The sequence below is a fragment of the Berghia stephanieae genome, chromosome 9, assembly GCF_034508935.2.
Source record: "Berghia stephanieae isolate SIO BIC M18660-M18661 chromosome 9, UCSD_Bste_1.3, whole genome shotgun sequence".
NCBI classification, from domain to species: domain Eukaryota; kingdom Metazoa; phylum Mollusca; class Gastropoda; order Nudibranchia; family Aeolidiidae; genus Berghia; species Berghia stephanieae.
Window position 1 is genome coordinate 30,989,400 of NC_088368.1, and position 12,979 is coordinate 31,002,378.

General features: G+C 35.0%; 1 protein-coding gene across 4 annotated transcripts in view; it reads right to left on the reverse strand.

Annotated features, from left to right (window-relative positions):
- Positions 1-735: 735 nt before the first annotated feature.
- Positions 736-12,979, reverse strand: part of LOC144980043 (serine/threonine kinase-like domain-containing protein STKLD1) — a 30,539-nt gene continuing 18,295 nt past the window's right edge. For 2 of the 4 annotated variants that reach the window (XM_078927513.1, XM_078927515.1), the window contains 2 exons: positions 8,699-8,778; positions 736-2,977 (listed from right to left, as the gene is read on the reverse strand). In XM_078927513.1, coding sequence (XP_078783639.1) covers positions 2,897-2,977; positions 8,699-8,778 — 161 coding nt within the window. In that variant the 3' untranslated portion in view covers positions 736-2,896. Of the gene's footprint in view, positions 2,978-5,891; positions 5,975-8,698; positions 8,779-12,979 lie in introns of all 4 variants that reach the window. The other 2 variants (XM_078927514.1, XM_078927512.1) reach the window with 1 other exon arrangement.

Genomic DNA, 12,979 nt, shown 5'->3' on the forward strand with positions numbered 1-12,979 from the left:
GACACTTGCCTGGAGGCCATTGGGTCATACATTGAGTCCCACTATGGGCAGTGCAAAGTTGAGTTCTTGAAAACAGCTGTTTATTCACATTTTCACATCGCACTTGGTTGTGAAAGAGCTCCTGGCAGTGGTGTTATTGCGGGGGGAAACAAAATTGTGATCGGGCCTTACAGTACAGTCATCCTACATTATGCGTTTCTGGCTTAGGACCCCTTAAAAAGTGCTTTGAGAACATGTAGTGTATATTACACTTCAAAATAGCTCAAATGTTTGGGATTTTTTTTTTTTGGATATGAAATGTCACAGGTGTTGTCAGACTTCAATAGACAGAAAATAGATTTAACACATTATATGAGTAACTGACTTCCAAAACGTCCTAAGTCACATCCTGGTAGATGATGAGTTAACAATCTCAAGCTTTTGGACTCCATTGAATCACCAGGGAAAATTTTGAGTTTCAAAACACCTTAGGGTATTGTTTTATGAGGCAAGCATGAGTATTTTCTTCTTTAAGTCTTCAACTAAATGACACAAAATTGCGGTTTTCTTGGAATGATGAAAATAGGACTAAGTCTAAGTGCGTTTTTAAAGTCACCTACTCAGCCTAATAATATGGAGTATATTATGGCTACGTATATCTTTAAATATGATCTAAAATGTTCTTGCATCATTCTACCCCTTAAAAAAAAAAACAGCAACAATGAAACAAATTAATATCAAGTCAAGATACAACCATTTCAAATTGTTAATACAATTGATTGTATATTTAAACTTAACATTTACATCACAGTTTTTGAATTGGTAGACATTGAATTGTAAATGGTTGGAGAATTATGCAAATCAATAAATAAATGATAGGATTCTCTTTATGTCAATTATTAATGATAATAATAATGGTCATCATTGCAAATAATTTGTGTGTATCTGTACAAGTTTATAAAAGTCTGAGAACAGAAACTAGATGGTTTGCCATCAAATTGGAAATTAAAAATGTTAGTTGTTTTTTTGTTTTGTTTTTTTAATGCGAAATATTTTTTATTTTGGTTGAAAATAAAAAATATCTACATTTGTAACTTATCACCTCTATCAGGTAATATTATCGGGGTGAATCAGATACGGTACTGAACATAAAATTTTAGTCAAATTAAAATTATGAATGCCTTCAATAAAAAGAAACGAAATTTAACTTATAATGTAACTATCATTTATTGGGTTTTTTTTTTTTTAAAGTCTAATTTTGTAATTCTATTCTTTTCAATTTTTTACTTTTAATTCAATGTTCATATATGATTCAACATGACATAATATACCAGATTGAGAGAGTGAGTCACATATAAATATTATCTGTGTATGATATAATGATTATTCACTCTGAACCAACAAGTACAACATCTAAGTAAATGGTGGTATATTGAAATATAAATGTATGCTGTAAAAATGTATAAAAGTCTTGTACAAATAATCGCCTAAAACATTCGTAGAATAGAGCATAGTTGTATAATAATGAGATACTAGAGTTCAACTGTACAAATGAAATAGACCTGGTTTTACCATTTTGGTTTTTATTTTTGACAATTAGGTACATAATACTGATGGCTGATTAAGTGGGAGAAAAAAAAATAATGGAGTGGTTTAAATAAGGATGATAAGAACAATGCTGTGGACCCAGAATGTTAAAAAGACTACACACTTTAAATGAGGAGAATAAGAACTAAAGAACATCCAAGATTTTTTTTTTTTTCTGTACAGGCATTTTGGATCCAATGAATCAGTTTCACATATCCTGTGTCCATTATATTGTTTTAAGTGGGGAAAATCTTATTTACAATTCAAAAAATAAAAGTTATGGGGGCAGCTTGAATTATTATTATTGTTGTTGGTTGGGAATAACAATAGTACATTGAATATCTTATCCTCTGTGACTCTGTGTGAGTCATTTGTTCAAGTTTATTCCAATAACAATGATGATAGCAATCCAAAATTAGTAGCAGGGTAATGTCAGAGGACACCCTCTTCAAATTTGAAGAATTTTTTTTTTTTAAATGTACTTTAGTAATAATATTACTAATAGGCTCTGCCCTCATCATAAGCTTCAAATGGACTTTACAAAGAAATGTAGCTTAAAATTGGTGATAGGGATGAAAATAATGACTTTCTCAACATTATTAATAGAGTTTGCTTTATCCTTGCAACGGAGCTTGCTATTGCCAATGATTAATCTTAGAAATAAAATACAGTCAACACTTGCTTGCTTGTATAAATCAATATTGATATCTCCTATGATGCTAAATATGTAACCATCTCGAGTATGACAAAACCAAAACTCTCTTTTTAGTCACACACAGTGACTCAATTTTTTTTTAAATTTCTGGAAATGGCCCTTGACCCCTGTAACAAAACATTCCATTAAAAAAAGATATTGTCATGTGAGTTTGATTTAATCTCTAAAATATGTGTTGTAACCACACCTTCCGCCACCAAAACACATCCGTTTGAGTGACAGGTTCTGGTAATTGTGGTGTTATCAATATTTCAGCAGATGAATGGGACTTAACATGCTTTGCATCCTATTTTGATAATACCCTATACATTAGAAAGACATTGGAATAGTTAGGCTATGTAGAAAAATTCACAAAATTTTAACAATTGTTATTGTTAATCTAAAATAGAATGCATTCCAACAGAAAAAAAAAGGGTAAAACTTTTCGTGAGAAATTTTGTGAATAGATGTAAGCAAACTCTATATTAATGAATTCATCTATAATCATTAACATCATCACCCAGTGTATATATACATTTATCATCGCCACCTCCGTAGCACATCTGGACAACTCTTGGGCACCTCTCCCCTCACCAGTTTTGGTCTGGCAGGAAGTGCCACCTGAAGAGAAGGTGCCTATGATGAAGAGCTCTTCTGGGCTCGTGCAACGCCAGCCCCAAGTTTGTCTAGGGCCTCCTCCACAGGTCCCATTATGTCCTGTAAGAAACCAAAACGAATGTTAAAACCTTAAGAGTAACACTTGGTAAAAAAAAAAGGTGTGCGAAATGAGTAAAGTGGAACTTGACCATAGTGAGAGTGAGAACCCCCGCTTCAAGCAAAAATTTGGAACTCCCTACCAACCAATTGTAAACAAGCCCTTTCAACTGATGACTTCAAAAAATAGATCCCTGCTTCCCCCTTGTTACTGAAAAATTGGCCATACAATATTCAGCCTGAAGCTTTGGCCTTAATGGAAGAAGAAGAAGAAAAAAATTTATATTATTCCCAAGCCCTTAAAATATCGGATTTTCAAGGAAACGAGTAAATTACCATATTTTGATTAAGATCTGATAATGATTTGATAAATTTTAACAAATGTTGTGGCAAATTTCGCCCTTTTTATGGCAAAGTTGGGTTGAATTTAGGAGATGGAAGACCTATATCAAAGGATGGTGCTCATCATTATAAACACTCGACTTAGCTGTTTTAACTATAATGAAACTCTCTCTCTCTCTCTCTCTCTCTCTCTCTCTCTCTCTCTCTCTCTCTCTCTCTCTCTCTCTCTCTCACACACACATACAAACACAAAAGAGATTGATACATAAATCTGTGGTAACAAACTATAATTTAAGGTATCCAATAATATATAATAAGAAGGACAGGTTTCCGTGATTTTATTACCATACAAGCTGGACTCTAGCACGCTTTGCAATATGGCATGCTGGGGCTGGGTGATCAAATTTATCTATATTAAATTAAGTCGTTAACTCACTCTATCCTATAGATTTTTGCTACTTTCCAAAATTGAAAAAAATGTATTAAAAATGAGCATGCACATAGATAGTTTTATTCAACTATAATTAACATGCAAAAACTACAAATATTTGCTTTGATTCTATGCCTATAATTTGTCTCCGAAAAATGTAATAAAAATAGGCATGGGTTAAAAGCAAACCGGGTAAACTACGGATATAGTCGGTGTTAGTGTTAGGGTTGAGTGAGTTAACCTCCCATGAGCAGCACGCTCTGATTCAAGCATGATTTTTGGATTATCCTGAAAGTTCTAAGATCCAGTGAGTAATGTACAATTTATTGACATTGGTTACATTTTCATTTAGGAGAACAAAAAGCTTTTTATTAAAACGAAGCTTGAAGCAAACTACATAAGCGTTAATTATTGTACACTATGCCTTTCTAACCATTTAATTACATTTATCATGTATAACTGTATCTAAAGATAAAAAACGAATAACAAAATATTTGAAAGCAATAACATGTTTCGATGAATTCACATTTAAATCATTCAATTTATTTTCCTTGGAACGGACCAGTTTCATGAATGTAATTTTAATAACAGTACCATGGCCATACTGTCAATTACAGATATAAACAAAGAGCAGTTCACACCCTACATTGACAGACATTCCTGAGCCATGAGAGTCCCGGATTTACAATAAAACTAGCCATAAGATTAAGATTAACTGTCTAAAATTTAAAATATTTCTGTCCTTGTAAAATACGGTGTAACATCGTTTGATTTACAATTACATATTACAAATTTAAACAGCAGGTACGTAGCAAGTTGAGGTTCTTAAATTTTCAGTGATCTTTGAAGATAGAGGGATGAGAAAATTAAAATAATTGATTTTTAACTCATGCACATACATGTATTTATTTTGTTACTTAACAAAGTATTTGAACATGTAAAATTGATTGCTGGATGTGCTTGATTGGTTAGGATTTGTTTTAAACTTGTTTTTGTGTAAGATGTTGAACACTTGAAATCACCAAGTTGTTGAATAGAAGTGGGTTTTATATGGATTGCATTGTCAAAGAAAACTGAGCAGAAAAACTCTTTGGTTTCATATTAAAAACGAGCTTATTTATCTTATGTTTAAAAATTGAAGGTTGAAATTATATACATTTTTATTATAAATCTCCTAATTATGGAATAGCCTAAATTAACACACAGTCACACAAGGTCGAGTCATGCAGTCTATTAAACTCTGGAATGATGTTAAAAGATGCTGGGCAACTGCACCGAGGGAAATAATGTCACTATCAGAACAACAACAAGAGAGAGAGAGAGAGAGAGAGGGGAGAGGAGGGGGGGGGGGGGGGGCAGGAATGCCAATATTGTTGAGCAAAGGACCTTATGATGATGACATAAGACAAAAACAATGCTACTTTCCGGTAGGGGTGCTGTTGAATTCGATGCCCATCTCTGATAGGAGAAAGAAAATTAGTAAAGTTACAATAAATTCTATTCCTAAGGGCATACTATCAAGGTGTCAGATCACCAGAGCTCAAATCTAGCTTATTTAATTTTAAGTAATGGGCTGAGTTCAAAGACGATTTTCTCTGCACCGCACTGACATATAAACAACAATGGTTTCAGGAACTAACTCTTCTTCAACAGCAACAAAATAACAAACCAATGATATGATACAACCTACATATCAGTGAAAAACAAATTAACCAAAAATGTCAGAACCACAAAAAAAAATTCAAACAATGGTCTTGATAGACACTGTCAAACAGTAAACTTACAACTTTAAATATAACAGAGACGATTCTGACAGAAATTCCCTTGGATTTTTTTTTTTCTGATTTGTGATCATTATGCTTCAAAACAACAACAAAGAAAAGATATAACCAATTTCCTTAAGGTTTGATTTAACGGTATTTATTGTATCTTATTTGTTAAGTTAGCTATTCAATACTACTCAATGAAGGTATGTACTCTAAATGTTAATTGTTTCATTTGTAGTTTTGATTTTTCTTTTTAATTTTGTATTCTTACAGTTCCAGACTCAGATAATCTCCATAAATGTTCCATGGTTTGTTAGTAAACAAAACAAAATGAAGTGTATTAGGTGATAAATTTAGGATAATAACACATAGGCATTACCCTGTTTTCCTTGTATCTCTTGTGTACCTCAGACAGGACTAGTGGGCCTACCAGGGCCGCTTGCATTTCAACATTTATATCATCTGGCAATACGTAATTAATTATATAATATTATAACATAAAGATCTGTGGCCAAAAAATAATAATAAAGTAAATATTGGCCAAACTACATGTAAAAACACATAAAGGCATGTATATAATTTTTTAAAGTGTTGAGGCTGGACGGAAAAAAAGGTAAATATTCAAAGTAAGGAGAGGCAAATGATAAAATAATCTCCCTAGGTATTTTCTATATCAACCCCCCATCCCCACCTCACCAAGGAAAAAAAATGAAAAGAAAAATCTAAGATTTGATGTGTTCAGTTTCTTTTTGTCAACAAAAATATTGAAAAACAAAAAGACAAAACTTTTACTTTTTTACCCTTTTAATCAATATAAATATTCATGCAAATCTTTCAAAGCTATTCAAAAAATCATAAGACCCCCCCCCCCCTTCATTTTCTATAAAATATTCTTAAATCATCTTTTGTTTAATCACATGATCTCAGCTAAAATGTTGGATTAGGCACAAATCTTACAAGAGTTACTTGCCCCTAGATACAGAGATAGAAGCAAAAGCTTTAGAAACTTTTTGTTTGATTTTAGAAATTAAACAGCGCTTGTGATTCTTTACCATCATGACGATACGATAATAACTACGATTGTGTGTATCATTTCCCATTAGAAATTTTCAATATTAAGGGAGAGATGATTGAGAGCAGCTTGTCGAAGAATAAAAACAATGACTTTAGTATTGCATGAAGTATGAAGACGTATAAGCTAGATATAAATTGGTGATTAGCAACTGATTCCATACATACATAGAATAAAACCACTTCTAATAATAACTTTTAAAATATAATTGTAGTCTAACGCTGTAAGTCCATCGTGGTAAACTGTCAATTATCAGGATCGCATTCTACATCTTTTAAAAATGAGAATTTTCAAAATGAATAAAAACAAGGGCAAAAAGTGTCCAAAAAAGTACGACAATTATTTTCTTCCAGTTAAAAAGCATAATTGTAAAAGATCAGAACAAATTATTCCATGTTTAGTCTGGAGGCATGATTGTCAAGTAATTAAGGCCGACCCCGGAGGTCTCATGTTCGAACGTGCTTCGGGCAGATGCTTTGATTTCAAGACTATTACTATTAACCCCCAATTTGCTTGCTTTGGACAACAAGGGTGATTCCTGTTGACATCAAACATTTATTTGATAGAATATCTTTATTCCTTTAAGGAATGCCTAGGCGATGCCATTGCCATCAATAGATGCTGTGCAGAAGTGTATCGTTAACACAAATAATTAGTCTGGATCATTGCTAAATATTCCACTCTCACAGTATCCTTCAGTTTTCATGTCTATTGTATGAGTATTGCTATAACAGCAAATGTTACGATGAAACTAAACTTCGTCACTAAAAGAAAACAGCAATTATTTTCATTTATTAATTTATGTAATCATTAGAATTAAAAGTGAAGAATTATTCTTTTTGTAAGGAATCTTCATTTGTTATATACTTCATTGATTCAATAGTATCCACTATTACACATTCATTCTTACTTTAACTAAAGTTACACTGTCAAATACCTCACTCTCTTAATCTTTGACATAGATTACACTTCATATTTTTGGGGGGACAGAAATTAAAACATGAACAGGTCATTATGGACTTAAGAGCGTTAAACTTCTATTGATTCAAATATAATTGCACACTCCAACACATTGTCCCAACAAACTGAGGCAAATTAATTTTTAAAAAAATTAAGTAGTGATTAAGAAAATGCATATATATGCGAACAGCTTTGCAAAAACGATCAGGAACAAAAAATTTAGAGGTAGATTTCGAGTGTTTTGTTTAAGTCATGTTTGAGGGATATGTGATGTGGTGTTCAATAATATTTATGTCACATCTAAGAAATTGGCAATTATAGGTGACTCTCAATAACCAAAATGTTTACAAAACCAGAAATTAATTGCAGCCACTATAATCAAATTCATTTCATAAATACATCTAAATCTGTGTGACCTTTTCATTAATAAAAAAATTGCATTATTCAGAGTAACCTTTAACTGCCAGTTTATCGTTGAAGCTGAAAAAAATAGCAAATTTTAAAGTCAAAGCACTTCTATCTAAAACAATTTCTGATTTTAAAATCATAAAAAAACCCTTATTAGTAGCGACGGCCACTACCACTGGTCTAGTCAAAGCACATTGTTGAGCCTGACCACCCAGAGAGCAGCTCTGTCTTTTTTTTTTAAAGCAAGCAGTTCTAAAAATGCAAAAGTATCATTCTTACTCTTAAACTCATAATATCAACCTAAATTGTCAAAAGTGTGTAGTCTTTAAACCAATGAAAAATTTATTACATTATCAGAAAGTAACACGTGCGAGCTAATGTAGCTAAAACTGATTGAAAAAAATAAATATATAACCTCAATATTATGTCATCAAATTATGATTGGATGTTTTTAAGTCAACTCAAAATTGGTCTCTCTGCAATTTAAAGATAGTGTCCTGGCACCACTGCAATTTTATTTTTTCTTTCAATGTTCACAATGGGAAACTTCCGCCAGTTTTAGTTTTAGAGAATTAGAAATAAAAACCTCCCTTTGGCTTTAAATTCCAAACTTTTGCATTTTTAGTTAACAGCTCCCTCAATGCTGTAATACTGAGATGTCAGCCAGTCATGCGGTTAGCTTTGAACATAAATAAGGAATGGATGAATGAATAGCTTGCTGTAGCGGTAGCCATTGGTGATGATACCTTGTTTTCATTAAACTTCCGCCTCATCTCCACCAGCACCACGTTGATCTTGGCAGCCCTGAGATCAAGGCATATTTCGTCTTGTGGAGACAACATAAAATTAATGTACAACATTTTAAAGATATCATTCATGAGACAGTTTCAAAGTCCTCAAAACACTATTTCAAACACGCATCTTTTAGTGTCATTGCAATACATTTTATATGCTATTGTAAAAAAATGTGACTTGTCACCTAAAACTGGTATTGTGATGGAGTGAACCTTAGCCAAATGGTAAAAAGTGATTTTATTGTAAAAAATTGGCTAGAAATGGGAATTTTTAGATTTTGTCACTTTTAAAAACTATAACTGTAGTCCTCATTTAAATATTGATGCTTAGCCAAGGCTACCACACACTCAGGCAGCTTCCCTCGCGTATTGCGGACTGCGGTATAGGCCATCCGGTATTGCGTGTTCATTACGTGGCTGTAGTATGTGTGTGTGTAGCGCGAGATTCAATATGCTATTCATTCAACAGTTCCATGCTTATCGTGTTGCGTCTGTTTGTTTTAAACAATTAAAGTTTAATTCATTGATTACCATCATAGATGTGGATTATAATATTGTGTTCAAGTACAAGTCTTCAAACCACTTCGGATTAATTCTACATTAATACTTTGTTCGATTTATTTATTAATTGTAAACAGGAATAATGGCATTGTGATTCGTTCGCTTGTTTCACTAGGCCAAGGCATTCTTAGTAATGGCGTAGTGCTTATGATTATGTGTCGGTTCAAGATTTGATTGACCAGTGTGTTGCTTTGTTTTAGTTTTAAATTGGTTCTCTCGTATAAATTATTGGACATACATCGAATTATTTGTTTTTAAAAAGTTTTAAATAACATAATAACAAATCTACTTTTCAAGTCATGGCTATTCAGATATATTTCTTTATCCTCATCTATATCCTTATCCAGACTAGGGGACGATATCTAGTGATAGAAGTAATATAATAGTATAAGATATTACAATATCTTAACAGCTTGTGGATCATTGTTTAATAAATTCTTTCATTGAAATGTACTGAGTGCCGGATTCAAGCGCAGATTATACTTAGTAGTACACGAAGAGAAGGAAGGTGAGAGAGGAAGAGAGATAGAGAGAGAAGGGGGGGGGGGGGGGGGGGGCATGCTTAGACATATTCAGTGTTGCCAAATCTTCGGTCTGGAGCAAAAAATTCCGGGTTACAGGCAACCTCCCTCAAATTCCGGTGAGGTCAATTTGTTCCAAGGATACCCCCCCCCCCCTCCTTTCCGACCACCTCATCATCATCGCTGCCACTACTACTACAACCACCATCACCATATAATCAATACCACAACTACTACAACCACCACCACTACATCATCATCACTACCTCTACTACTACAACCACCAAAACCACATCATCATCACTGCCACTGCACCACCACCGCATTATCATCACTACCAGTACTACTACAGCCATCACTGCCACCACTATTACAACAACCACCACCACGACTGCAACCACTACCACCACATCATCATCACTACCTCTACTTCTACAACCACCACCACCTCATCATCACAACCACTACTACTAGAGCCACCAACACACATCATTATCACTACCACAACTACACCACCACCAGCATATCATCATCACTACTACTACTACTACTACTACTACTACTACTACTACTACTACTACTACTACTACTACTACTACTACTACTACTACTACTACTACTACTACTACTACTACTACTACTACTACTACAACCACCACCACTACAGCTTCATCACTACTACTACAACCACGAACACCACCACCTTTATCATCGTCACCACTACTACTACAACCACCACATCATCACTACCACCACTACTACAAGCGCCACCACAACCTCAACATCATCATCATTACTACCACTACTAATACAACCACCACCATGACATCGTCATTACCACTTCTAATGCGCCACTACCACCACATCATCATCACTATCACTACTACAACTACAACCACCACCACATCATACCAGCACTACTACTACTACTACTACTATACTACTACTACTACTACTACTATCTTACTACTACTACTACTACTACTTCTACTACTGCTACTACTACTACTACTACTACTACTACTACTACTACTACTACTACTACTACTACTACTACCATCGCCACCACATCATCATCACTACCACCACTACTACAACCACCACCACATCATCATCATCATTACTACTACTACTACAAGCACCATCATCACCTCATCATCACTACCACTACTACTACAAGCACCATCATCACCTCATCATCACTACCACTACTACTACCCAACACCACCACATTATCATAATTATCACAACTTCTACAAACACCGCCACTACATCATCATCACTACCACTACTACTACAACCACCACCACATCATCATCACGACCACAACTACTACAACCACCACCACCACATCATCATCGTTACCACTACTACTATAACCACCACCACCACATCTTCATCACTACCACAACTACTACACCACCACCATATCATCATCACTACAACTACTACTACAACCACCACCACTACATCATCATCACTACTACTACAACCACCAACACCACCACCACATCATCGTCACCACCACTACTACAACCACCACATCATCACTACCACCATTACAACAAGCGCCACCACAACCTCTACATCATCATCATTACTACCACTACTAATACAACCACCACCACGACATCATTACCACTTCTACTGCAGCCACTACCACTACATCATCATCACTATCACTGCTACAACCACCACCACATCATACCAGCACTTCTACTGCTACTACTATTACTACTACTACTACTACTATACTACTACTACACTATCTCACTACACACTACTACAACCTACACCACATCATCATCTCACTACACCACTACTACAACCACCACCACATCATCATCACTCATCATCACTACTACTACGACAAGCACCATCATCACCTCATCATCACTACCACTACTACTACCCATCACCATCACATCATCATCACTACCACTGCTACTACAACCACCACCACCACATCATCATCACGACCACAACTACTACAACCACCACCACCACATCATCATCGTTACCACTACTACTATAACCACCACCATCACATCTTCATCACTACCACTACTACTACAACCACCAACACCACATCATTATCACTACCACAACTACTACACCACCACCATATCATCATCATTACAACTACTACTACTACAACCACCACATCATCATTACTACCACTGCTACTACAACCAGCACCACACCATCATCACGACCACTACTACTACAACCAACAACCACCACATCATCATCGTTACCACTACTACTACAACCACCACCACCACCACATCATCATCATTACCACTACTACTACAACCACCTCCACCACACTTCATCACTATCACTAGTACTACAACCACCACGACATCATCTCTCTCTCTCTCTCTCTCTCTCTCTCCCTCTCTGTCTCTTTGTCTATCTATCTGTGCGAACGTGTGTGTGTGTGTGTGTGTGTGTGTGTGTGCGCGCATGTCTGTACGTCTGGCTCGATCTCTTCCCTTTATCTATATTCCTCACCTCTCTTTTACTTTACTTCTCTTTGAAGACTTGACATTCTTAACATAATACGTTGCGAAAGTAAGTACAAAGACATTGTGCACTCTCTTATAGACCACCTACCCCCCCAACACACAGTGACGATTAATTAATGCAGTTGCATCTAACACAATGCCGGGATTACGGTGATCCATGCTTCTAAATTTGATGTGTAGCTGCGTGTGGGCCGTGCAAAGCAATGGCCTACACAATCGGCTGTGGCGAGCGGGTGAATCTGCCCGGTGTGAATGCCCTGTGCTTAGCCCAAGTGTCATACACATGACAATAAATTCAATTCTAAACATCTAAATCATCCTGAAATAATGCTGTTTTAAGACGACAGATCACAAATGACCACTTCATTAAACGATTGTTGTTTTTTAAAAAGACTATGTGTTTCAATTAGAAGTAGAGCTTTTGACCATTCAACACAAAAGCAAGTGACTCAACCACTAAATTATATATGGGCACCCATTTAGTGCTATCAAAAACAACACAAATTAAGTATTCAGCGAGATTGAAACAAACATCAGGTCAATTGTATTTTACAAAATTTTAAAAATATTGAGAACATCACGCCCATTGACTGTTTAAAGGTAATTGATTATCAGACTAC